Consider the following 27,728-nt stretch of genomic DNA (forward strand, 5'->3'; position numbering starts at 1 on the left):
AAAAATAAAAAAAAAAAAAAAGAAGACAAAACCGAATTCCACACGACCGCGTAGTGCGTGGTGCAAGGTTTTTTTTTTTTTACTTCTGTCTGAAAATTTCATCCCTTGCTTTGTAGGAGACAAGAATTCAGTTGAATTACAATAAGGAAAATACAATCGATACAAGTACCAACATAACTGGATATTGAGTTGGACTTCCAAAATTTGTAGTAGTTGTAGATAAATCTGATGTAGTTTGATTGAATGTGTTATTCAGAACTGCAATTGCCGTAGTTGTTGTATCGGGGCTGGAGACAACGCGGTTAACAAAAATGAATCCAGTAAGAACAATTAAGCCATTAATTTTCATTGTTGTAAGTTAACTTTTGTATTTTATCTTTCTTTGTGGAGAGTACAAAATTTAATCTCCTAGCTTGATGAATTGTACAATCGCTGCTCTTATATTTATATCCTTCTATCTTACTTGGCTCACTTACGAGTTGTACTTTGATTGTAGAAATCATGAGCTGACTTCGTAGGATGGTTTATTTTTAGGAATAAAGGGGGTTTAATAGAGTGGAGTATGTAAACACACTCCACAGTAGTATTTTCGCTTCTTTTCTTTTTTTTTTTTTCTTTGCCCAATCAACTTCTACCATACGTTGTTGGTAAAGAGGCGGTGTACTGTTGTATTTGCCATTTCAATTTAAGCCAAGTTGAAGCGTACTCATCGTTGAGTGACAACATGGCTTATGGCAAGGCTCAGTACAAATTAAAATGAGAATTTTTTCTTTGTTTTTCATTTGAACATTTTCAATAACTTTCAAGAAATGAAAACGATAGATCGTACTACACCAATGATTGTGTCCCTGCATATCTGACTGATAATCAACTTTAATTTTGATATTGATAGTATTGGGCCGTGCACGGCCCGCTAATCGGTCAACCCCAAGGAAAAAAAAAAAATAAACCCAGCAAGGTTGAATTTATAACAGAACAACCAATTGATCACCCATTCAAATCGAACGGGATTATCTAGCTCACTTTGAGAGCGACAAATAAAATCGAAGCATGTCTTTGACATGGTATTGATTATTTATGAAACCGGGTGCATTATATACTGAAAACTATCATAAACATGAACCAAACCTCCCTTCGGAACAGGTTTCCCTATTTGGAGCACCGCGGAATGGTTAGGTTTTTTTTTCCCAATCTTGTAGCTTTTGATGAAGAAATTTTGGTACAGATAAGACTCCTTGAAAGATGAAAACATTCTCCGCGTATTTCAATTGGGGGTTTGGTTATAAATAAGCTCATTTCTGGCATGTGTCACCCCTCATATAGTAAGATTGCTAATAACTTTTTTTTTTCTTTTCTTACCCTAGAAACAGACCGACTATGCTTACTGATAATTACAAAGATCTTGCTGTTAAAGCTAGAAAAATCTTCACTGATTCTTTGGATAAAACCTTGGAATTATTTCCATTAGACGATGCCACTAAGAAGAAATACGACGAGTTGCCTAGTGCCATTGGAGAAACTACATCTGATTTTGGGTCACCAGCAAAGCATCCATTTGAAGTCTATTTGTCTACTTTACCACGTAGCACATTGGAAAATATCACCGAGAAAGATCCTGTGGAATTGTTAAAGGATTTAAAGGAGAAGAAGATATCATGTGTTGAAGTCTTGACTGCTTATTTCCATGCTGCTGTTGTTGCTTCGAAATTGACCAATTGTGTTCAAGAATTTCTTCCTGTTGAAGCTTTGGAATTTGCTAAAAAATTAGATGAAAACTATGAAACCATGAAAGATTTGCCATTGTATGGTTTACCATTCTCTATTAAAGAAATGATTCCATTTAAAGGACGTGCTGTCACTCATGGTTCATTATGTTATTTAGACAGAGTTGTCGACTACAATGCCGATATTGTTAATATTTTAATGGAAAACGGTGCTTATCCATTCGTTAGAACTACAAATCCTCAATCATTAATGATGTTGGAATGTCAACTGTTCTGTCATGGAAGAACAGTAAATGCATTCAATAGTGATTTAACTTCAGGTGGTTCCTCTGGTGGTGAAGGTGTGTTGAATGGGTTATATGCTTCACCATTTGGACTTGGTAGTGATATTGGTGGAAGTATCCGTAGTCCAGCTGGTTTTAATGGTATCTACGGGTTAAGAACAACTTTGGGACGTATTCCTACTGCTGATTATTATTCTTGTCAAATGGGTTCTGAGTCTATCTTATCAGTCACTGGTCCAATATCTAGATCTTTGGATACGGTAAATTTGGTTATGAAAACTATTATCGATGCCAAGCCCTGGTTAGTTGATCCAACTTTGGTACCTATTGAATGGAGTCCAAAACCAAAAAAGAAATATCGTGTTGGTGTCTTGTTGAGTGACGAAGTAGTTAATCCAACTCCACCAATTAAACGTGCCCTTCAAATCGTACAAGACAAATTAAAAGACTCTGTTGAACTTGTTCCATTCAAACCTTATCATCATGAGAAAACTCCAGAGATTCTTGGTAAGTTATATTTTGAGGATGGAGCTAGAGATTTCCGTAGTACTTTAGAAACTGGGGAACCATTACTCGAACAAACTACTTGGGCAATTGATGGTGCAGAAGATCTTGACATGCATGAACAATGGAAGTGGAACTTGGAGAAGCAAAAGTATAGAAAAGAATATTTAAAACATTGGAATACTTATACAGATGAAGAAGGTAATATCTTGGATGCAGTAATTGCTCCACTTTATCCTAATGTTGCTCCTAAACATGGAACAGCCCAATATTGGACCTATACATCTCAATGGAATTTATTAGACTACCCTGTATTGGTTTTTCCTGTCACTATTGTTGATGAAAAGTTGGACCAACCAGAAAAAAGTTATTCTCCAATTAATGATATGGATAAATTCATTCATGATCAATATGATGACCCAAAGAGTTTTGCTAAAGCTCCAGTTAACTTGTGTATTATTGGATTGAGAAACACAGATGAAAAACTAGTTGAGATTGCAAAAATTACTCGTAAGGAAATTGGTGATATCTTTGCCTAGTTGAGTAATGAGTGAGTTAGTTAGTTTTTGTGTACGTTTTTTTATATATGTACACAACTATCGCGTGTGAAAATTTGTTTACTCCACTTGAGCACAAAAAGAGAAAAATAAACGAAACCAACAATTAAGCAAACAAAAAAAAAAAATAAAAACTAAAATACCCTCTATCTCTTACTCTTGCGTTTATTAGACTAGCATTTCCACCATGCCAAAAGATTATGGGCCAGAGTACATAGAATTGAACAATATCGAAGATTCCAGTGAACCACATGCATCAACCACCAAACAACCAACATGGAACTTTACAGACTCACAACTTCAACTTGTATTGTTACGTCTTGGCGTTATCAGTGACGAGATATATGGCACCGATTTCCTTGTTTCAAATATACAAATCTCACCAGAATCACGCTATATGATTGATAAAATCAATGAACTACCCGTTTCTACAGCCATTGAAATAGTTCGTGATGCATTAGTGGACCATAAGGGAGACGTCAATTTTTTAAACGAAGATTATCAATTGCTTGAAAGATTAGTGAGTCAAATTCCTGAAAATACAGACGATCTTGAAATCAAACACGAAATTGAAGAGAAATATGTTGATACATTCAAAAATAAGACATATCTTCACATTGTGGATTGGCCATTGCAAGTGAGACTCGAAGCAGCTTTGATTCATTTTCATTCACCTTATCCAGAGATACGAGCCATAACTGAACCGTTTGATGATCCAAGCATCCCTGTTGAGACATTTAGAGTATATTTCATTGGACTTTTTTGGACATTTGTGGGGTCGTTGATTAATAGTTTCTTTTACCATAGAATGCCAGGTATTTCATTAGGTACTCATACAATCCAGATATTGCTTTTACCAAGTGGGAAACTTTGGGAGAAATTAGTTCCTCATAAAACCATTCATATTGGTGGGTATTCAATTGATTTAAATCCTGGGCCATGGACATTTAAGGAAATGATGTTGAGCACAATCATATACCTGTGTTCTGCAGGTACACCATATCTGATTAACAATATTTTTGTGATGAAGCTTGATAGATTTTATGGATTAAAATGGGTGACATGGAGTTTTCAAATATTGTTCACTTTATCAACACAACTTCTTGGGTTCAGCTTTGCAATGATCATGAAAAAGGTCTGTGTTTACCCCAGTAAAGCGCTCTGGCCTACCATTCTTCCCACCATAGCATTGAACAGAGCATTAATGAATGAAGATGAGAACAATGCAGTTCATGGATGGCGTATCTCCAGATATTCCTTTTTCTTGGTGGCTTTCTGTGCCAGTTTTGTATATAATTGAGTACCATCATATTTATTCAAGGCGTTGTCTTTGTTCAATTGGCCAACATGGTTTGCCCCCAATCTGATACATCTCGTTAACATTACCGGATCTAATGTAGGATTAGGTTTTAATCCTATTCCATCTTTTGATTGGAATGTTATCGGAGGTAGTAGCATGGTTGTGCCGTTTTACACGTATGCAAACAAATATATTGGTACATTTCTTGGATTTATTGTTATCTTGATAGTTTATTACACTAACAACAACTGGACTGCATATCTTCCTATCAATTCCAACAGGTTATATAACAACCAAGCAAAACTATATGATGTGCATGACATCCTTGATGACAAGAAATTATTTGATAATGACAAGTACCAACAAGTTGGTCCGCCATATTTCACGGCTGCTAATTTAGTTATCTACGGAGCATACTTTTGTCTTTACCCATTTGCCATATTATACCATTTTGTCACTGAATGGCAGTCGATGAAGACTAGTTTTGTTAATGTGTGGACAACAATTACTGATTCATTTCAATCGACCCACAACGACGCCAATCATTATGGGAGATATTCTGAAGATCCACATTGTAAAATGATCTCAAAATATGAGGATGTACCCAACTGGTGGTTTATTACTATTTTGGTAGTAAGTACTGCATTTGCTGTGTCTGCTGTGGTGTTCTATCCTGTAGAAACTCCAGTTTGGGGAATTTTTTTCACTATTGCCATTAATTTCGTGTTCTTGATTCCATTGACATCGATTGCTTCCGTGACGGGGTTTTCTTTTGGGTTGAATGTACTTGTGGAATTGATTGTTGGTTACGCGATCCCCAATTCAGGGATTGCATTGATTACATTAAAAGCATATGGATACAACATCGACAGTCAGGCAAGCAACTATATCACTGATCAGAAACTTGCCCATTATTCTAAAATTCCTCCACGTGCTATCTTCAAGGGCCAAATATTGTCAACACTTCTCAACATTGTGATTGCATTAAGTGTGGCTAATTGGCAGATAGATAACGTGCCAAATATCTGTGATCCGCACCAAAAGGATAAGTTGAAATGTCCTGGAGCCAACACGTATTTTTATTCCAGTATCCAATATGGTGAAATAGGACCTGCTAAAGTATTTAGTGGATTATATCCTGTGCTCAAGTGGTGTTTTCTCCTTGGTGTTCTTTTAGTATTTCCTTGTGTGTGGTTAAAAAATAATGGTCCAAAAAGAATATTCAAGTATTTCCAACCAACAGTAATCATAGGTGGATTTTTGGATTTTGCACCATATAACTTGCTGTATTACACTGGAGGATTATATATTTCCTACATTTTCATGTATGAAATCAAAAGAAATTACTTGTTGTGGTGGGAAAAATACAACTATATATTGACAAGTGCTCTTTCTGCCGGTGTTGCTTTTAGTGCATTGTTAATCTTTTTCACGGTACAATACCATCCACATCCATTATTATGGTGGGGCAATCTCGTTGGAGAACAAGGATATGAAGGAGGTGAAAGACCTGCCATATGGAAAGATATAAGCACCGCTCCAGGTGGCTACATAGGATTACGTAAGGGAAATTTCCCTTAAGAAGTGTAAAATAAAAAAAGTGGTGTTTAGTCACCCCGTTTTGAATAGAAATACATATTCCACTGTTGTAAAATTATATTTTTGATACTATAATCCGAAAAAAAAAATTGATAACGGCACTGAAATTGTGCAGCAAAAAAAAGAATTATAACGACGGCAGCAGGACTCGAACCTGCGCGGGCAGAGCCCAAAAGATACCTTGAAGGATTCAAGTCTTTCTCCTTAACCACTCGGACATACCGCCAGAAGATTGAAATTTTTGGCTTTCGCTGTAATGAATAGATTACTAGTATATTTTCTCTCAAATACTAATCCCTACCAGATTATCTAGATAACTTTACCAGGCCAAAATAATAATAACATTTGAAAACGTACATATAAATTACGCCAAAGTTGGTTGGTTAGGGTTGAATATTCAAAATGTCCTGCTAATAGATTATAAATGTTTATACATTAAAGCAAAACTTAACGATGTGATCTGATTCTAGACTGATATGAATTCACACAATCATCGGTGTCATATAAGGCGGAGGAGATCAACAAACATCACATTATTTAACCTAATTTTGTATAAAATGTTGAAAACCACGGATGATCTACTACTACTTTTTCAGGTATATGCAGCTGTTATTCTAAAAGGCTTTAATAAAATTCATGATTGCTTAGTTTTGTGAAGAACGAACATTTGTTACTATACTAATTTTAAAAAGTAATGTTTATGTAAGTTTTCATGGAAAATAGTGGGGGAATGGTGAGGAGAAATTAATGTATCGTGTCTCACGACTAATTTCCTAACAAATATGCAGCCTTCATAAATCCGTTGATAAATGCAATTTTTCATCCTTTCTTTTTTTTAAAAAGAAAAAAATTTTAGAAAGGGTTTTATTGAAATATCAACTGATTATTAGCAGATAAGCGCCTTGGATATGAATGTTTTTCAACTGCTGGGCTGTTGTACAGTGAATGTATATATTGGAATTTGAATAATCCTATTATTTGACATTTCTAACATTGCCAAGCTACTTAAATTTTAATGAAAATTTTGAACGAAATTCGCAATATATTAAAACAATAATGAACTTGAATAATATATACGATATTAAACAATGATATTACATTGGGAATGGTCAGCTATCTCCATGATTGCTATTACTTCGTATGAGATGGTACGAGAAATTTGGATGATTTCGATTAAATACATTAAAGTACATTACAATTACCCAAGAGTCGTGTGCAGCATACCAATACTTCTCATTAGTCCCATTTTCTTTTTCTTGTTTCATTTAGCTTTGCCGCATTGAATTTTGTAAGAAAAGCAATAAAAAAAAAAATAAATAAAAGAGCATCGACGAGTGCGTGCGAGAGAGACAAAAAAAAGAAAAAGAATAAAAATATTCAAGGGGTCGGCCACTCTATTTCTAAGAAAATTCCATACTTCTTCGCGATCTTGCGCTTTATTGATTCGATACAACAGAGACCCGTATATCCCCTATCATCTTCCCGTATTCAGATTGTGATATTCGATAATGTTGGACTAGCTATACTATTTATTAATGGGGAAAAAAAAAGAGAATTCTTTTGCTTTTGTCCACGGCAAAGAGCAAGGAAACAGTCAAGCGTAATTACGTCATAGGATTGAAGGTAGTGAGCTAACTTCAAAATAATTTATGTTAATACACAAAAGTAAATTTTTGTGCGCTTAATATGAACAAGAACAAGTAATTAACCGTTTGCACATACTGGGAGGATAAGTGAGTAAAGTAAAAGTCAATCGAGGACGAATTTCAATGAAAATTTTTCCTCTTTCTGATGCTATTGTCTTGGGTTGATTTTAAAATTTAGTTCTAGTATATATCTGGGGAAATATCCATTTCACCGTCTCAGCGTTTTGAACTTTATTTTGTATTTCTTTTTCCTTCTTTCTTTCTTGATTTTGCAAATAATCTCTTCATTACGATACTCAAAACATCATGTGGAAAAGAGAAAAGAAAAATGATTATGTTACAAACGAACTAAGAGAGGATGACTTATTTCAAGAAAAGTCCAAGACCCAAGCATCCCTCTCTTCAGAAACTTCAAAGGATGATGATTCTTCATCCACCGAAGTTGGACATACCCAAAGAAAACTCCATAATCGTCATCTTCAACTTATCGCTATAGGTGGTTCCATTGGGACAGGGTTATTTGTTACCATTGGTACCACAGGTTTGACCGTTGGTGGTCCTTTGGGACTTCTACTAGCTTATTGTCTTTCAACTTTCCTTATCTTGCTTCTTACCTCAGCCACCGGTGAAATGGTCTCTTACCTTCCAGTCGACTCCCCGTTCTTGAACATGGCCGGCCGTGTCATTGATCCCGCCTTTGAAGCCGCTGCTTCGGTTAACTTCTGGGTCATGCAAAGTTTGTATATCCCATTTGAAATCACTGCTGTCAATGGGATCATCCATTTTTGGAGAGACGACTACTCACCTGCTATCACCTTCTGTATCCAGATCGCCATCTATGCTGCTATTAACTTGTATGCCGTGAGAGTATTTGGTGAATGTGAGTTCTGGTTCCTGATTGGCAAGTTGCTTCTTTGTATTGGTTTGTTGTTTTTCACCTTGGTCACCATGTGTGGTGGTAACCCTAAACACGATGCCTTTGGGTTCCGTAACTGGCACGTGGCCGGCGGCCCGATTGCCACATTGTACACCACCGGGTCCTTGGGAAGATTCCAGGCGTTCTTGGGTGCCTTCCGTTGGAGTTCCTCATTCACGTGTGTGGGTGCTGAGTACTTGGGTATGACCGCCGGTGAATGTGTCAACCCTCGTCACAACTTGCCTATTGCCTTCAGAACCGTGTTGTACCGTTTGGTTCTTTTCTACGTCGGAGGTGCCTTGTCTGTTTCAATTCTTATTGCCTACAACGATCCAAAATACGTCGCCTTAACTTCCGACTCATCAAACGCTGCATCCTCGCCATACGTTGTTGCTATGCAAAATTTGGGTATTAGCGCGCTACCACACATTGTCAACGCTGTTATTTTAACCTCGGCATTTTCCGCTGGTTGTCTGTACACATATACCTCGTCACTTTGTTTGTACAATTTGGCCAAGAAAGGGTTTGTTCCTTCCATTTTCAAGAAATGTACCCGTCACGGTGTTCCAATCTTCTGTGTTGGTGTGTCTGTTTGCTTCTCCTTTTTGTCGTTGATGCAGTTGGGTAAGTCTGGAAGTAAAGTGTTGAACTACATGGTGAACTTGTGTACCGGGTCCCAGATCTTGAACTACGCTTTTATGTCCATGACCTACATCGGGTTCTACCATGCTTGTGAAGCTCAAGGAATTGACCGCAAGGCTTTCACTTACAGATCATGGTTTCAACCATATTCGGCTTACTTTGTTTGTTTCATGTACTGGTGTATCGTTGGAATCTTGGGATACAATGTGTTTATGCCAGGTAAGTGGTCTGTGGATACGTTCTTGTACAGTTACATCATGTTGTTTGTTTCTATTGCTGTGTTTATTGCGTGGAAAGTTGTCAAAAGAACCAAGTTCATCAGACCAAGTGAAGCCGATTTGATTACTGGGTTGGAAGACATCGAAAGACACGAGTACGAATACTATGCTCAAATGGAAGCAGCGAGTGTTAAACAAAGCAAGTGGAAGTCTATTTTGCATTGGGTTTTCTAGACGAAATAAACAGAGTATATCGATAAGTACGATTTTTTTTTATTTACGTTGTATTTGCATTTTTATTATAATATTTTTAGTTTTACATATAAGTTACTAGATTGAATGTACCCGTAGGAGATTATAAAATGATAGCACCGATAGCACCCAAACCAATCCAGTAGACCGTTGGGACTTGTAACATACCAGCAGGTGATGAAGATGTGGCACTACTGCTGGTTGAATTGGAAGTTCTGTTTCCTGAAGAATGACCAGCATGGTATCTTGCTGTACCGTATCCAGCTGCTGCTGCAGCAGCACTAGGTGCATAATAATTACCATACCCACATCTGGATCCACTGCAATGGTATTGATTGTTACCCCAGTTTCGTCTGCTGCTAGAACTGCTACTGCCACCTCTTGTACCACTAGATCCAGTGGAGCCACTAGAACTGCCAGAACCACCTTTAGTTCCACTTGAAGACCCACTTGAAGACCCACTTGAAGAACTGCTAGAGCCACCTCTTGAACCACTAGATGAGTCACTGGATGAACCACTGCTGGAGCCACCTCTTGAACCACTAGACGAGCCACTGCTGGAGCCTCCTCTTGATCCACTTGATGAACTTGAACCACCCCTGGAACCGCTTGAGCTACTACTTGAACCTCTTGAACTACTACTGCTACTACCACTTCTTGAACTTTTTGATCTTCTTTTAATTAAACCATCAAATGGAAATAATGGATATCCAAAAACATTTATAGTTAAGGTGATAAATAAAAAAACAGGTATGAGCTTCATAGTTATTATTAAAACAAGTTTGAATGAAAATTACAGCAAATGATTCAGATGTGTCAGAAGGCATACAATTTATAGTATTAGGTCCTTAGGAGGCGAGGGGAGTTTTGAACATGATGCTGTCCATTGGATCCATAGTCATATTTATTAGATAATCATATTGTTTACGGCGAGGAAAAGAAATCAAAGCAATCCTTGTTATTCTTGTGATGTATTTTTTTTTCTTTGGTTTACACTGAATTGAGTTTACGATATGGGTGGAGTTCTTATTATTGTGCAGGGTATAGAACGTTTTACAACGATTTACGAATACACAAGCGCCTTGTTTCTGTCATACTTGGATTTCTTTTTATTTTACAGTTGGAGGTAAAATGACCCATGTAGAAAACCCCAAGAAAATACACTACTTGCAACTCTAAATATTGGATCTATAATTGTTAAAAATAAGCCACAATAAACTTAAGGAACCCTTATAGCTAAGAAATGAGAGTGTTTGTATTCTCTAATTTATTGTGCGTATTCTTCGACCCTCAGTATATGGTATACTTTTAGTAAGGTTGATAACTAAAATCGTTAGTACCTATAAGATTCCTTTTTTTCAACACACTATGTGTCAGATACAAACAATGTACTGATTAGAAATGACTTCTACTTTAGGACTTGTTCATTTTCTTGAATGACTATTACATTGGTAGCACAAGGGATTGGCTAAAAATAGATGATGAGGCTGATTAAGGGAAAAATAAAAGATAAATTTGGTTACGAACCCCATACACGACCTATTGTTTTTGTGTTTGCTTAAAAATCATATCGTCAACGACAATTAAGTTGTTCTACTATCATGAAAAAAAAAATAGAGAAAATTGTTTATATTGAAAGATCAATATGGTTACAAATAATAACTATGTAATTTGAACTTCCAGGATTAATTTAAACTTTGTTATGAACATTTACATGCGATCCGTTTGAGTCATCCATGATATTTTCAACAAACTCATCAGTTGGTTTTCCAGTATCAGTATTATACATGATGTGGTTATAATCAGTATTACCCTTTTCATCCCCAACATACTTTATTCTATGGATTTGGGAATGGTCAGGTACTAATTTTTTACAGTTTCTTAATTGGTACCAAGGTAATGTTTCAAACACTTCTTCAATAGATTCCAAACTACGACCCTTCAATTCTGGTAAAAAGAAGGCATAAACCAAACCGATTGCCATGACACCAACGAAAAAGTAAAATGCACCATAAGGATGCATGGCAAGCATCATTTTTGGTAATGCCTTTGAATTACCATATTGATTGGCAAAATGTAACACCATGACCAATGATTGTGCAAACGATCTAATTCCTAATGGAAATATTTCTGCACCAATTAAATATTGAACTGAATTGAATCCCATAGTCCAAGCGGTTCCACTGAGGAAAATTGAAGCAAGGGCAGCTTGTGAAGCACGATATTTAGATCCAGTTAAGGAAGTTCCAGATTCAGCAGCTTCGGGAACAATAGTTAAGAAAATAGCATAGAATAGAATACATGTCATTTGTAAACTTAAACCAACATAAAGACACCTCTTTCTACCGATAACATCAATTAAAAAGAATGCCGATAAATAAGCTGAACAGAACTTGACAACACCTAATACTGCAGACATTTTTAAGGTACCTGTACCTGTAACTCCAATAAGACCAAATAATTCAGAAGCATAAATTGTTACTGCATTGGCACCTGTCCATTGACCAATAACTTGACATGCTGCGGAAATTGCAAAAAATCTATAAGCAATCGATTTGTTTGTAACCAATGCTTTAAAATTGGAAATTATATTTGAGTTTTTTGTTGCTTCTTTCTCAGCAAGAAGTTGTTCATTGATATCACTGATTTCTGCAAGAATATATGGATGATCTGGTGACAAATGTCTTAATTTAGACAAGTTTTCAGCAGCTTTATCAGCTTTATTAACTTTAACCAACCATCTTGGAGATTCAACACACAAGAAAAATGATAAAACAAAAATCAAACCACTCAAGATGAACTTTGGAATTAAAGTGTATTGCCATTGTTTATTATTTACATGGCCGTCAATTTCTGCAGGAACATGTAATGCCACACCGTAGTTGGTGAAATAAGAAATCATACTACCAAAATAAACTGCACCTGAAAAAATACAAGTTGCTAATCCTCTTATTGGACTTGGGGCAACTTCACTTAAATAAACTGGACCAATGGATGTAGTATGACCCACGGCTAAACCTTCAATGATTTTACCAGCATATAATTGCCCAATAGAAGTAGAAGTAACCTGAGTTATAACACCCACAATCAAAACAATGCACACAATTTGTAAAGCTCTAATTCTACCAAAGAAATCAACGGTTTTCATAGCAATAATAGCACCACCAATAGATCCCAATAAAACAAATGAGGTGATATTTGATTTGATGTTAGCAAGCTGATCTGCACTTTTGGTTTCATCATCTAACCCAAAGGTGTGTTTGAAAGATTTCAACGTAGTATTAGAACCAGAATTACCTTCTTCCAATCCTCTAGAGGCACCTAAGATACCAAAAACAAAGATTGACAAGTACAAAGTGTAGTTGAAGATTTGAGGTGGATGTTCACTAGTATCAATAGTCCACCTGAATTTCTTTTTCTTAATTGGGTCTGAATCTTGAAAAGAAACACCGTCTGGAGAGTTGTACTTATTATCAATGGAGATAATGCTTTGTACGTCTTGAGTTTTTTCTTGATTTGCCATGATAGGTTACTACTAAATAGTAGTCAAGAATTAATGTCTAAAAAGGAGTTACTATTATTATTATAATAAAAAAAACGAGAATCAGAGATACGTTCTGTGTTTTTATAATGTTTTTCAGATGTGATTTAATCAAAATTATAAAACAATTAAAGCAGTGGCTGAATCTGCATGTTTACGTGCATACTAAGTTGTAATACATCTATTTATTGACCCGGGGAGGCTTTTAATTTGTGAAAGTTTACTAAAAAAACAAAAAAAAAGGGCATAAGCTAAAAGGTGGAGGAGAAATATATTACAGGAGATGTTCATGTAACCGGAAAGATTAGAACATTTACCGAGCAATTTAAATCTGTTATTTAAATCGGAAATGAGGGCTTTTAATTTGATTCCAATTTAACTTTGCTGATGGTTATTTTTATTCTTAGTTTGATATATAACATCAATTAAAGACTGCGAAATAAAAAAAAGGAAAGAAACCATAGTGACGTAAAATGACTCTCTTCTTGCTGTTGTTCCTTTAGTCGTGTACTTTAACGAATTAGAGGAATATAAGTGGGGATATTTTTCCTTCCATAGAACAATAGCCCTACAATGCAGAGTTCATTAAAGACAATAAGATTGTACTACTACTCTAGAAGTAAAACCTTTTGGAGTCGTTTGTTACACTGGTTTAAAAACCAGAAGAGTGTGGGGAGAAAGTGAGAAAGGGGGGGGGGGATGGTTTGGGTACCACAAGTGTGGGGATTCGGAATCAGGTGGGAAACGTTGTGTGCACATACTAAAGTCTAAGCCCAACAGGAAAGGCGTTTAAAATAATTACATAAGTAAATCCCAACCTGTCAAATAAATAATTCCGACCAAGAAAAAAAAATAAAGAAGAAGAAGAAGGAGAAGCAGAAGAGATTCGATGGACAAGAAATTTCCAACCGATCGGTTGCAACTGTCATCACAAGATTTCTTGGATGACAGATCTAAGATCCATTAAAATGGATGGGGAGTTTAAAACATCTCTTACAACCTTGTCTAGTTTGTTTTAAAAAAACAGAACAAATAGCAATGATTATTATTATACCCCGGATTATTGATGACAATATCCTGGCTACGTAAAAACAAATTAGAAAAGAAAAACAAAGTAAACGCCCAACATATAGTATTTACCCCCCCTCTCCACTATCCTGCCAACATGATACCATTTTTCATTATGTGAAATACCGGATGATATTTCGCTGATTCATCCTTTTTGGTGGCTGTAATTTTTGCGGTCCGTTCCCCCCAATTTAAAAATACACAATACAAAAACAGTCTCATCGAACAAGCCACACGATTATCAAGTGATAACTTTTTCAATACCTTCTTCTTTCTCACGAATAATACCACCATAATTTATTGAAGAATGACTCATCCTCATAAGAATATACCCATGAGACAAGATAGCAAAGAACTAAAAAATCAACATCTGTTGAACCAATGATTTTCTTTCCCCCCCTCTCCCCCAACAAGCGCAATTCTATAAAAAAAATCAGGTAGATAATTTCTCCGTGCGACAGTCTTTCCGTGTAATAAATTTAATTTCTAAACAATATAATCCATAATTTAGTTTGCTTATCTATAGTCCCACCTCCTTTTTAATTGGCCAATGAAAAAGAAATACTTCTGTGAAATACCAAAGCTTTGATTCGCTCATAACCTGTATCATTACCTGAATAGCCATGTGACACAATATGTACAATACATATTAACACTTACAACAGTAACAACAACAACTCCGGGTTGTGTTTCTATAATATCACAATCGAAACAAACTCTTACGTGAATGGTTTAACTTTACAATGTCTGTGTCGGAAAATTTCGTGTCATGAAGTGACAAATTTTGCCCCACCATAAATTGAACCTGCAATTCCGTAAAATGTAACGCTTCCCCACTTCAATTTATATGGTAAATCAATAATTCTACAATGTTTGCAATAACTAAATATACATTTTCTCTTCTTTTGAAATTTAAGATTATACTATTATACACAGGATTCAATAAAAAACATAACATGACTAATCTTTGGCTTTTTTAACTTGTGGTCTATGTTGTTGATTTTCATTGGTTCTCTTTCTTGACTCTTGTTGCCCATTACCACCAGTATTTGAAACATTTGGAGATGGACTAAATTTTTTAGGCTCAGTTTTGGAAACAGCCGGACGATGCACGGTCAATGTAGATTCATTGAATGGATGGGTTGGACCTGGTCTATGAACGGTTAACGTAGATTCATTTCCTGGGTGTCCAACTGGTCTAGCAACAGGTTTACCTGCTAAAATTGGCGAGCCAGATGTTGATTTTGCAGCAGGGGTGGCAGCCGTGACAAGACCAGATGATGCTTGGCCGGGAGTGGCTAATGTAGGAGTACCAGTAGCGATAGGTGGTTTTGCTGGTACCGTTGCTGGTGTTGTATTCTTCATTGCTTTTTCATACTTGTCAACCTTTCGTGTCAACATTTTCAACTTGAGTTCATACTTCTTTTCAACTTCCTCTCTTGTCTTTGCCTTTGTTGTTTCCAATTCCGATTCAAATTGCTTCTTTTCTTGTACAAATCGATCAAGTAAGGAATTATAGTTTTCTTGTAAATCTTTATTCACAGTGGAATCACTTCCTTTAGAACTTTGCAAAGTTTTTGAAAGTTCTTGTTTTTCTTTTTCAAATTGATTACGTAAATTTGATTCCAAGTCTGATAATTTCTTTATCAAGTCATTCTTTTCTTGAACCACTTTTTTCAAATCTTCACTAACGCTTGTTAATTTCTTATTCAATTCATCAATCTGTTCTTTTGATTTGTTAATTTGATCCTTGGATTCATCACTGACCTTGGTCGATTTACCCAACTCCTCAATTTTGTTATTCAATTCTTGAATTTTCTTGTTCAACTCTTGAATATTGGCATCCTTTTCAGTTATAATCGCCAGTTTTTCAAGAACTCTTTGGTTAGCTTTTTCTTTCAATCGACTCATCTGTTCTTGCATTTTTTGCACAGAATCGTGCAATTTCTTTGCTTCCTCAACTTTTTCCTCATCAGTACTGGTAGCTGAAGTCTTGATTCTTTGATTTTCTTCTTCAATTAACTTGACTTTTTGTTCAGCAAACTCGAGCTCTGTAGTCAATTTATTATTGGTAGCCTTCAAAGGATCCAATTCTTTTCTAAGATTATCAACTTCGCTATGAAGCTTACCAATTTCTTCAACTAACTTGCTATTTTCTTGTCTCAAGTTATTATTACTTTCTTTAAGGATATTCATTTGTTCTAATTGAGAACTTAACTCCTTTTGCTCCTGTACTTTGGCATCCAAATTAATGACGCTAGTACTGTTGTTAAATGTAGAACTAGTTGCAGCAATCTGGTTCTCCACATTTGTCAATCTAATCTTCAATTCTTGGTTTTCATGTGTGGCAACTAATAACTTAGCATCACTACTATCTTTTTCACGACGTAAATAATTAATAACTTGTCTAAGGTCATCAACATTCTCAGATCCAGTTGATCCCCCATTTACAGACTGCTTTGTCAATTCTAATTGATTCAATAACAAGTCATTTTGTTCCTTTAATTCTGAAATCTTATTATTAGACATCGACAAGTCTGTTTCAATTTGTGATTTTTCAACAGCCAACTTATCCTTTTGTTCTTCAACAGATTTCTTGGTAATCTTGACTTCTTCCGCCAAATTTTTAATTTCGACCTCTTTTACTTCAAGCTTATCTTTCAAACCACTAATTTGTTCGCTTAAGGTAACATTCTTGTTTAATTCAATCAGATATTTGTTATGACTCTCATTGGCTAACTTGACTTGTTCTTGTAAATCTTTACGTATAGATTCCAACTTTTCCTTGTAATCCTTATCCAACGCATCATATTGATCTGACTTATACCTAAATTCATTCAATTGCAGCTTCAAATTGTTTAATTCAGCAAGGTGTTCAGTCTTGGCAAGTTCAAGGTTATTGGTTGTGGTTTGGTACAACTCATTAACTCTCTTAACTTCTTCTTCAAGGGACTCCTTCTCTTTAATCAATGATTGGTATTTGGATTCAGAATCATGTTTGTACTGCTCAAATGAAGTTGTTGCATTAATCAAAGTTGTTTCACTAGCCTTGGCAAGGTTTGTCAATTCATCTACTTGAGATTCAGCAATTCTCAAATCCTCTTTCAATTGTTGGATTTCAAGGTTGTTATTATTACTTTCGTTATTAGAAGCAGTAGATCCACCGGCTGGTACACCGGTTGCTACTGGAGCAACAACAATATCTCTCTTGCTGGAGAGTTTCTTTTTCAATTCCTCAACCAAATTCTCCTTTTCCACAAGCATATTCTTTGTTTCCAATAATTGTCGACTTATTTCATTAACTTGTTCCAATTTGGCATTTTGTGCTTTCAATGATAACTCTGATTGATTTGATAAAATGAAAATACGTTCTTCCTTCTCAGAAAGTTTTTTATGTAATGATTGGTAATTATCAATGGATGCATTGAGTTTGGAGGAAATTTCTTTAGCAGATTCTTCTCTTTCCTTCAACATGGATTGCAAATTCAATACAAATTCATTAAGCTTGGTTTTGTCTTGTTTCAACGTATTGACTTCATTTTGCAAGGAGTCTTGAATAACGTTCTTAAATTCTCTTTCACGTTCTAATGATGCTACAGCAATTTTATTGGATGATAACGTCTCTTCAAGTTGATGCAATTGTTCAGATTTAGTAATCAAAGAAGCCTCAAGTTTACTTGTTTGTTGCTTCCAAAAATTAATTTCTTTTCTAACTTGATCTAACTCTTGACGTGAATCCTCAAAAGATTTTTGAACAATCGATAATCTAGAATTTGCCAACTCAGCAGATTTATCAGAAACAGAAACTTTCAAAGACAACTCATTCTTCTGATCAGTGATTACTCTCAATTTTTCATTTAAATCAACAACTGTCTTTGATGACTGTTCTCTAAGTTTACTAATAATGCTTTCACAGTCATCTACTTTCTTTTTCAAATCCTCATTAATTTGGACAAGGTAGTTATTATTGGTATTGGAAGTAGCAGTTTTACCATTAATGGATCTAAGAGCATCTCTTTCTTTAGTAATAGCATCTAACTTAATATTCAAACTATCCAATTCGCTTTCCAAAGTGAGTATAGCCTCTTTAGCTTCTTCGATGGCAACACTTTCCAAATTGTTATTTTCGTCTTCACGAGATTCCAACTTTCTTGACAAGTTTCTTATAGCAACCAACAACTCTTCATTCTTTTGTCTCAACTCAATAATATTTTTAAACTCCAATAACCTTTCAGTAATTAATTTATCAGAATCAGATTCTTGTTCATCAGATCTACCTGATTGATCAAGAATTTTTTCAATAGCTCTCTTTTCACTAGCAGTTAATGGGTTTTCATTGTTGTCACGAATCTTAGAATGAATCAAGTAGAAACACAATTGACGTCCTAAATCTTTTAGAAGTTTTTTCAAACTCACCAATTCAATTTCATTTTCATTGATGACTGTTCTTAATCTCTTGGCATCCTTCTCCACTTCGGTTTTTTCTGAACGGATGGTCTCAACTTTACCGATCATTTCTTTCATGGAATTCTCATAAAATTGTATTTGTTCACGATAATTAGCAATTGCTGGCTTTCTGGCATCCAATTCAGCAATAAATGATTCCAATTGAATTTCCATCTTTTGCTTTTGAGATCTTTCTAACACTAGCTGCTTCTTCAAATGATTATATTCTGAGTACAAAGTAGATAATGAAATACCATTAGCAGCTATCATCGCGGATGAATCGCTCAACTTTGGTAAGTCTGTTTCTTTATGTAATTCAGCATCTAACACCTCTTCTGTTCTTCTTAATTTTTCTTCTACTTTCATTAATTTTTCAGTTTCCTCTGATAATCGAGACTCAAGAGAAGCAATAGTTTCCCCCATACTATCTTTTACTTCTTCGATGTAGGATTCCAATTGTTCAATTCTAGAAGCACGTTGTTCAGATTGAAGTTTTGTCAATTCAATCAATTCTTCCTTTGAAGTGATTTCTTTAAGGAATCTAGACTTTTCCAACTCAAATTCGGATTCTGTTTTAGACGACTTAGTGATTTCTTGTTCTAACTTGGATTTAAGATCATCAACCGTTGATTCAAGTTGTTGTTTCAATTTTTCAAGAGTTTCATTTCTGATTTGAAAGTTTGAAACATTTGATGTTGTAGAAATGTATTCGGATTCATGTTTCTTTATCAAATCAGTAAATCTAGATTGGGCTGACTTCAACTCATTCTCAAACCATTCTTTTTGATCCCTGAGATACGAAATTTCGTTTTGAGCTTTGGTCAAATCTAACTGCAAAGTAAATTTATCGTTTCTAGTTTCGTTAATCTCCTTTGTCAATTCGTTCAACTTTTTACTTTGTGTGATATTGGTACTAGATAATTGGTTGATTTGTTGTTCAAAATCCATTTCAAACTGTCCCTGGGCATCTCTCAATTTATTAAGCTCTTCATCTTTCGCTGATTCTGAAGTTTTCAATTGCAAAAGTTCTCTTTCAATATTATCTTTTCCTTCCTTCAAGTTGGCAAACTCTTGTTGCTGTTGCTTATAGTTTAATTCCAATTTTTCCTTTTCGTCCTTCAATGTGGTTGCTAAATTATCAGACTGAGAATATTTTTGTTTCAAATCGTCCAATTGCTTTCCAATAGACTGAGCATTCTGTTCTAATTTCAATTTAAGAAATTCATTTTCCGAAGTGATGTTTTGAAATTCAACAGATTTAGATACCAATGCTTGAAGTACAGATGAATTATTAATGGAACGTATACTTGATTCATCCAATGATAAGTAACCTGAAATTGCTCTTAAAGAGTCTTCATCAATTGTGTCTTCATTGTGCATTTCGAGATCTGCCAAAATATTATGTTTCATCGGAGAACTTGCAACTATTGGAGTTGAATCATCGTGGCTGTTGTGGTTGTTGTTGTTGTTAGTATCACCATCACCATGTAAGTTCTCTTGATCTTCAATTGCATCTTTTGCTACAGCAAAAGTTTTTGGTGTAGTTATTGGTTCAATGTCTTTTAATGCTGGTAAGTCTTTCGATGGAGTAGTAAATTGCTTTTCTGAAGCAGGTGGTTGTAAAAACGAAGTATGTGGATCTTCTTGAATCAGATCATTACCCACATCTTGTACTTGCTCAGACTGTTGATCTTCTTGTTGTTGCTCAGACTGATGCTGTTGCTCCTTCTCATCCTCTTGATGTTCTGTATCTTTTTCTGCATCGTCAATTTCTATTGGTGTTTGTTCAGTGGTTGCTGACTCTTCTATTTGTTGTTCTGATGTTTCTAATGCTTGTGCAGACTCTTCAACAACTAATTGTTTCTCTTCTGATTGATCCTCTACAGTGATAATATCCTTATTGGAAATATCTTCACTCATGACCAATTGAGTTTGATTAGATGAGATGCAATGGATGTGATTAATTTATGTGTATGAACGACTAATAACTTATCTCACCACTGGATTTTTTGGATGTTGTTGTTTTCGTTCTTTTTCTTTTTCTGGCGAGCGTTCTCAAAATCAAAATGTCGTTGTTGAATTATAATGTCGTGAACGCGACATACAAGGTTCAGGTCTCAAACCCTAAACCACGTGCAATAATTTTGATGCGCATTCAGAAATTGTTATGTGCAGTCACATAATAAATGATTTGTATACTCATTTGTTTTTACGTAGAATTTTTCTTTCTTGTGCGTGCGAAAAATGTTGACATATGGTGCGAATTGTTCACCCTAGCCAGGACTGCGCACTCTCCAGCCCTCGCTCACTGGTAGCACACGCCTACACGCATTCTCTCACTCTGTTACTCACTCTGAGGGTTACGACAAAACATTTTTTTTTTTCAGAGGAAGAAAAGAGAAACTAAAAAAAAATTTTTGGAAAGTTTCTTACCTTCTTGTATCTACCATAGATTAAAGTAACTAAAGATGATTGAACCATCCTTGAAAGCTTTAGCTTCCAAATACAACTGTGAAAAATCCATTTGTCGTAAATGTTACGCTAGATTGCCACCAAGAGCCACCAACTGTCGTAAGAGAAAGTGTGGTCACACCAACCAATTGAGACCAAAGAAGAAGTTAAAGTAGTGGTTTCAACTATATTATGCTTACTATATTTTCCCATCATATCATTTTGTTTTAATATAATGACATAGAGACTATTCTGAAGAATCTAAAGAGTATAATGTTTGTATTGGATGTTTCATTACTTATTGCCGGTTATATGTATATATTGAAGTATTATAAGCTTGTGGATATTCAACTGTTATATTCTAGTGTGTTTTTTTTAATATGGGATCTTCGAAATACAAAAGTTTTACATAATGGTAGAAGAGAGTTTAGTGGCAATATATATTTACATTACGATAAGTTATTTTCTTTGTATGTTTAATAATATAAAAAAAAGGTGTTCACGTTTTAATGGTTTCTATTTACATGATGAATATCATGTGTAGTATTTGTAAAAAACTTTACTAAAGGCATGTTTCTAGTGGGCATGTTCTTGTACAATATATTATCACTATTGACAAGTTCGGACTTGTAATCAAATATCACGTGACCCGGATAAAAATACCAAAGCGCAAGAAAGATTTCTTAGTGGTGACATAAAAGATACGAATTCTCCAACATGTCTGAAACCCGTATTGTTTCGTCGGGTGGAGATAATTATGGATGACGAGTCAATCCGAGAATAATCAATTAATTAATTATGTATAATTAACTTCAATGCATAAATCATATGTCATTTACATAAGTACGGAACAAAGCAGAAAATAATCATTTTATTTTTTGTATTTCTTTTAATTAGAAAAAAAAAAAGCGTCATATCATGTGTTATTCCCTGAGTGTTTGCAAGGCACGATTATTCTCTTACACACACACAGACAAACACACCACACCATGAAAAAACGAACGAGAAATCACAACACAATAACAACTGGATTTGTTTAATTTGCTTTTTCTCTCCTATGCCTAAACTTACACAGTGCACACACCGCACAGAGAGAGATCGAACTGCATTTGGTGGTGGTGGTGGTGGTGGTAAAAATCACATTGTCGCGAGTTTATCTGCCGAATCTTTATCTCTTCTACCTCTCGATTTAGATCTAGTGGCAATCATTCAATCACGACCTTACTATGAATCTACAATCTACAATCCACAATCACCTATTCTTACTTCTACTTCTACCGTGCCAATGTAACCTGTTTAGCTTCTCCAAAACCTATATACTTGTTTAGTTTTTTCTTTTTCCGCCCTGCAATGCTGGGAAGGATCAACCATTGCGTAATCATTTTTGGTGGCTGTAACGTTTTTTTTTTTCATTCGTTCTTTCTTTTGGTTGTAGTCTAATAGAAACAACAAAAAAAATAGTGTTGTTCAATCATCAACATTTTTTTTTTCTTCCTTCTTCCTTTTTCTATTTGGAGTCACCTAGTATCAATCTTTTTTTCTTGGGTTAGCTAGCTTACAACCAGCAGTTAACGTACACAGTACCATCTATTAAAGATTTGAATCAGATCAGATCGGATCAAATCGAATTAATAATTACATAAATTTCATACTTCAGTGATTCAATACATCACTAGAGTGTCACTTATTTTTTTTTTTTTATTTTATTTTATTTTTATTTTTTGCTATTTAATCCCATCATTATTAATTGATTTCAACAGAGAAAAAAAAAAAAATCACTCACGGCATTCAAGTCGACGCACACCACATCCAATTTACTTCATTCTCTCCCTATATTAGCCTACGACTGTTACGTATTGCAATATCATTTATAAATGAATAATACATTTGATCTGAGGATTCAATCAATTGATAATTCATACCCAACACCCACGGCACAGAAAAGACAGAATAGTTTATCGTCTCAAATGGTACATAGTTCAAACAAACGTACTTCCAATCCATTACAAACCCCGTTGGGTGTACAAACTAATCAAGACTATCCTTATAATAACCTGACTTTGAATTCACCTGGAACTCCTCATGTATCTTCTCCAAGATATAATGTCCGATCTAGGAAGAATGTTGTCCAGCATATGAAAACTCCAACCCCGTCAGCTTATGAAGTTCCATCCAGTCCTAACGTCAATCATTTATCGCATTTATCTAATCAAAATCATTCAGATCTGTCAGATTCCAATGCTGTATTGGATCATACCCAAGATCCAGGTGAACCAAAACAAGCAACCCGGTCCTATTCTCAAGCAGCGGTGCCACCTGCTCCCCCGCAGAAACAACCCTCACAAACTCATTCGTATCAATCATCACAGCAGCAACAACAACAACAACAACAGCAACAGCAACAGCAACAGCAGCCCCCACAGTCAAATTCATCAACAGGAAATACAACTACTAGTAATGCTGCTCAACAACAGCAGCAACAACCAAGGGCAATGTCAGATGAGGAGCAACAGTTGGCTACTAAACTTAAAGAGACCTACAAGAATATTGTAAATTATGAAGAGATTGTTCAAAAAAATTGCATCGAAATAACTATGAAAATTAACCAATTAACTTCAAACACAAATCCAAGTTTGGTTTATGGCTCACCTATGGTATCACAAAATATATCTAATTCATTAAATTCCAATTCATCGATTGCTTCAAATGCAACAAGAACTTCAGAATTACTGAACGACTTGTGGACAGTGTATCATCATAATATAACCCTATTGGATAATTATTATGATTTCTTAGTCACTTCATTGAAGCCCTCTTCCAATCAAACTCAGTTCAAGACAGGTAAGAATATCGTTGAATTATATAAGATCCCACGAAGAATGTGGGTATATGGAATTGTCGGATTCCTTGAAGTGTTGAAAAACATAATGGGCATTTTTCAAGATCACGAGATTTGCCTGTGTTTCATTTCCTATTGTTTCAATATCATTTCTAATTTAACCGACCCGATTTTGGAAATGGAAGGCTGGTGGCTGGAAAAACTAGGAGATTTATCCAGAATGGCAATAGCTTTATATTCTTCCAAATTCATTGATTGGAAGATTAGTGCTGAGTATTGGTATTCAGTTGCTATGAAGACTTTATATGGACACGGGAAAATATACTACCACATGTGTACTGTTCAACAAGATAACTTGGATGCATTGGTAAATATAGGAAAATCAGTCATTTGTCGCGATCCATTTGTTCCAACCCAACATTATTTGAGATTGGTGGTCGAAAACATCTGCACCCAAAGAAACATTTTGTCCTTGTTAGAATTACCAATTATAGATTTTATCAAGATCCACAAAGTTTTGCTCAGTATCCATAATAATGGAAGCAACAATAATGAAACTGGTGGTAACGGTGCTGGTGGTTCTGGTACCGGAGGCAATGGTGGTGTTGGCACGGCATCATCCGTTGAAAGTATTCATGATACACAATTACAATATGGTATTGACTTGGTCACCAGATATGGCATTACGTTTGGGTCTGATTCAAATGGATACAACTTTTTCACTAGAGAATTGTATGCCCCTGGCGGAGTAGCAGCAACATCTCCTGTTAGTGACCCGCATCAACAATATTACCAACAAGTTCAACAGCAACAGCAGTTGCAACAAATGCAACAACCAAGTGCAACTAATACCATTGAAAAGATGAATTTCTGGTTCAATAAAGGTTCTTTGTTTGCAATTTCGAATATTAACCATCTTGTTGGATTTGGGGATGCAAAAAATCCATTTGCTAAGCTTTTCCACTTACCAGAAGCATTGAAGGAGAGAAAAGATAAAAAAGATAGAAAGAGGAAGTCCAGAAGTGCTTCACAAACTGACGAAATCAATATGAGCAGTATTGGTGGTAATGTAGTAGATGGCCAATCGATTGTTGCTGGCGATTTATCAACCAATGATTGGTTCTACTGCTTACAGTTTATCAATAAGTCTGTTCTCGAATTGTCAATGAGGATATTAAATCATTATTTGATTGGTCCTAAACAAGCATCAACCGCTCATGTTATTGTTTGGTTGTACTTTTTGATTAGTGTTGGTGAAGGAGTACAACGATACCCGGGTAGTCAACCTATGATTAATTGGTTATTAACCAATGTTTTCCCATGGGAGTCCATGATTAATTATTTAAATTCTTTGTTAGCATTTGTTAAAAATAATCCAAAATTGTGTGCCATGTACACAAACTATTTACAGCTCAATTATATTCAATATTTCAATCAAAATGAGTTTTTGCCAGAGGTCTGGAAATGTTGGGGTACCCTTTGGTTTGATTTGATTGCCGAAAAGGGAGATTTCACCGATTTAGAAGAAGCCGGTGTCAAGAATAACAACTTGTTTGACTTGCCAATTTGTGGAACTTATCCTGTGATAAGCAATAATAGCAATAGTAGTTTATCGGATAACTTTGATTTGAAATCCAAGAACAAAATGGAAAATGATAACGATGAAAGAATAGTTCGTATTATTTTGTTAGCACGATCTGTTGCCGATAATTATGGATTTGGCTTAGTTCGTACCAGTGATGAGTTTAAATTCGATGAGAATGTTTATAGACAAAATATTATTCAACAAAACGAAGGCAGTTATGCCGAAGAGTTTATTCAAGATGGAAGATTCCAACAAAACCATTTCATGCAACCAATTGCACAAGAGAACTTGACTTTGGATATTAACAACAACTTGACATCTATTCAAAAGGACGAAGTGTGGTTTGGTGGGTTTGACAGCCATTTATATGATGATGAGAACATTGAATTAGGAGATGATTTAATTGATGAAGATGATTTAGAAGACTATCTGAATGAATATGGTGTCACTGGAGGTAATAATAGTGGCCAGCGTCCATCAAATGGAGGTCATGGAGATTTCTACAATGATAGTTTTATTGGCAAACCTACTGATTTGGTTGGTGCTGGTGATGACTATGATGGAAATTTTGGAGACAAGATCGACAGTAACGTTACCCATATTACTTTGGATACAAATATCTGGTTGAAGCATTGTGGACGAATCTATAAATGTGTTCGAGATGGTGTTATTAAAGTTCTGATACCGCTAATTGTTTTCCAAGAGTTAAGAGCATTGAGAAAATCACAAGAGGCCACCATTTCAGATGCTGCCACCAGATCGGTGATCATTATACGAGAATTGTATTTGTCAAGAGAAATTGTTCCTTTAAGATTTGATGGTACCGTTGCCAGTGATATCAATGAAACTACGGAATTTGAGAACAATTCGAGTTGGAGATCTAATGTTGATGAGACAATATTGCACTCTGTCAATGAACATGATGAAATGGGGAAAAGGTTAATGAAGGGATTGAATTTACGATTATCAAGTAATTCAAGAGATAATTATGGTAGAAGAGGAAGTTCCAATGATCCACCTATATTAAATTCAAGATTGGCCAAATTATTCAAGTATTGTATACTCATTACCGACGATAGAAATATGAGATTGAGAGCAAAGACAATAGGATTAACGTCATTCCAAAGCAAATGGTTATTTAATCAACTAGAAAGTGTATTTGCCGATAGATGTATTGACTGATTTTCTTTTTCTTTCTTGTTTCTTCTTTGTTTTTTTTTTTTTTTTGATACACACAGACTTAGTTAAACCACATATATACACTTTTATATACATACGCACTTCATTAGTAGTCATTGTTTTTTTTTATTATAATTACTATTTGATTCTCATACTAATATAAAGCATTATAATTCTTTTGATATAATTGTAACAAGTAGTTACCAAGGATCAATTTTTGAAACAGATCTGAAATGACAATCTGATACACCTACCACGCTATCAGTTTACAACGATGAACAGACATGAAACACGGGTCGTGTCGCGTGAATAGTGCGTGCACTTGTGGAACAAAAGACAGGACGGAGGAAAAAAAAAAAGAAAGGTGTTGAACCACTTACACGAAATGCCAACTCTACCAATAATAACCCTTTCGATATGCGGTATGCGGCATTGTTGATATTAGTATTATTATTTTACTCGTAAAGAATTGCATGTATCCCGAATTAAACAGTAAAACTGTTAAATGGTAAATGAGTGAATAAGTAAAGAAAAAGAAATTTTATATAGTGTTGATTGGATAAGATGGTTATGGAGATGTGCATTTTTAATTAATTGTCACTTTATGCAAATCTACAGTTTGAATAACCTCTCCTAATAGAAGAAAACTCTTGAAAAATCTTGCACACACACACACATACATTGTAGAAGAGCCTTGTGTATATAAAAAAGGAGGAAGGGAGGGAGGGAGTGGGTTGGTAACGAAGGAAGGAACAGGAGAATGACTAAAATAAGTTTCAGAGTAACTTGTGATATGGAATTACTGACGATATCGATGATCATCATTAAGAGCATTACGTAATGTGGAGAGAACTCCTTGAAATGCTGGCTAATGGATCACTATTTCAGGTGGAATAGGGTTCTCACATTATCCCGATCTAAATACCACTAGTACCTTGATCTGATTTGATTCCGTGCTGGCTATTGGAATCAGTAAA

The 27,728-nt window shown here is 35.2% G+C and overlaps 9 protein-coding genes and 1 non-coding gene across 10 annotated transcripts; 6 read left to right on the plus strand and 4 right to left on the minus strand. All coding sequences in view use genetic code 12, as the record gives it.

The window, feature by feature from the left end:
• Window positions 1-1,377: 1,377 nt before the first annotated feature.
• CTRG_00037 (uncharacterized protein) lies at window positions 1,378-3,051 on the plus strand (the record flags this gene model as incomplete). Its single annotated transcript, XM_002545210.1, has 1 exon — window positions 1,378-3,051. The coding sequence occupies one exon, from the start codon at window positions 1,378-1,380 to the stop codon at window positions 3,049-3,051; it is 1,674 nt and encodes a 557-aa protein (XP_002545256.1).
• Window positions 3,052-3,256: 205 nt separating this feature from the next.
• CTRG_00038 (uncharacterized protein) lies at window positions 3,257-4,369 on the plus strand (the record flags this gene model as incomplete). Its single annotated transcript, XM_002545211.1, has 1 exon — window positions 3,257-4,369. The coding sequence occupies one exon, from the start codon at window positions 3,257-3,259 to the stop codon at window positions 4,367-4,369; it is 1,113 nt and encodes a 370-aa protein (XP_002545257.1).
• Window positions 4,370-4,525: 156 nt separating this feature from the next.
• CTRG_00039 (uncharacterized protein) lies at window positions 4,526-5,950 on the plus strand (the record flags this gene model as incomplete). The annotated part of the gene is made up of 1 exon (XM_002545212.1): window positions 4,526-5,950. One exon carries the CDS (start codon window positions 4,526-4,528, stop codon window positions 5,948-5,950), a length of 1,425 nt encoding a protein of 474 aa, XP_002545258.1.
• Window positions 5,951-6,101: 151 nt separating this feature from the next.
• On the minus strand, window positions 6,102-6,194 carry CTRG_06369. Its single transcript has one exon. It is a non-coding gene; the product is annotated as a tRNA-Ser (tRNA).
• Window positions 6,195-7,920: 1,726 nt separating this feature from the next.
• Window positions 7,921-9,624, plus strand: CTRG_00040 (uncharacterized protein; the record flags this gene model as incomplete). The annotated part of the gene is made up of 1 exon (XM_002545213.1): window positions 7,921-9,624. One exon carries the CDS (start codon window positions 7,921-7,923, stop codon window positions 9,622-9,624), a length of 1,704 nt encoding a protein of 567 aa, XP_002545259.1.
• A 121-nt stretch (window positions 9,625-9,745) lies between these two features.
• Window positions 9,746-10,405, minus strand: CTRG_00041 (uncharacterized protein; the record flags this gene model as incomplete). Its single annotated transcript, XM_002545214.1, has 1 exon — window positions 9,746-10,405. One exon carries the CDS (start codon window positions 10,403-10,405, stop codon window positions 9,746-9,748), a length of 660 nt encoding a protein of 219 aa, XP_002545260.1.
• Window positions 10,406-11,332: 927 nt separating this feature from the next.
• On the minus strand, window positions 11,333-13,165 carry HGT17 (Hgt17p; the record flags this gene model as incomplete). Its single annotated transcript, XM_002545215.1, has 1 exon — window positions 11,333-13,165. One exon carries the CDS (start codon window positions 13,163-13,165, stop codon window positions 11,333-11,335), a length of 1,833 nt encoding a protein of 610 aa, XP_002545261.1.
• A 2,046-nt stretch (window positions 13,166-15,211) lies between these two features.
• MLP1 (Mlp1p) lies at window positions 15,212-20,617 on the minus strand (the record flags this gene model as incomplete). The annotated part of the gene is made up of 1 exon (XM_002545216.1): window positions 15,212-20,617. One exon carries the CDS (start codon window positions 20,615-20,617, stop codon window positions 15,212-15,214), a length of 5,406 nt encoding a protein of 1,801 aa, XP_002545262.1.
• Window positions 20,618-21,165: 548 nt separating this feature from the next.
• On the plus strand, window positions 21,166-21,324 carry RPL40B (Rpl40bp; the record flags this gene model as incomplete). Its single annotated transcript, XM_002545217.1, has 1 exon — window positions 21,166-21,324. The coding sequence occupies one exon, from the start codon at window positions 21,166-21,168 to the stop codon at window positions 21,322-21,324; it is 159 nt and encodes a 52-aa protein (XP_002545263.1).
• Window positions 21,325-23,022: 1,698 nt separating this feature from the next.
• On the plus strand, window positions 23,023-26,754 carry CTRG_00045 (uncharacterized protein; the record flags this gene model as incomplete). Its single annotated transcript, XM_002545218.1, has 1 exon — window positions 23,023-26,754. One exon carries the CDS (start codon window positions 23,023-23,025, stop codon window positions 26,752-26,754), a length of 3,732 nt encoding a protein of 1,243 aa, XP_002545264.1.
• Between the last annotated feature and the right edge of the window lie 974 nt (window positions 26,755-27,728).

Source organism: Candida tropicalis (genome assembly GCF_000006335.3).
Source record: "Candida tropicalis MYA-3404 genomic scaffold supercont3.1, whole genome shotgun sequence".
NCBI lineage: Eukaryota > Fungi > Ascomycota > Pichiomycetes > Serinales > Debaryomycetaceae > Candida > Candida tropicalis.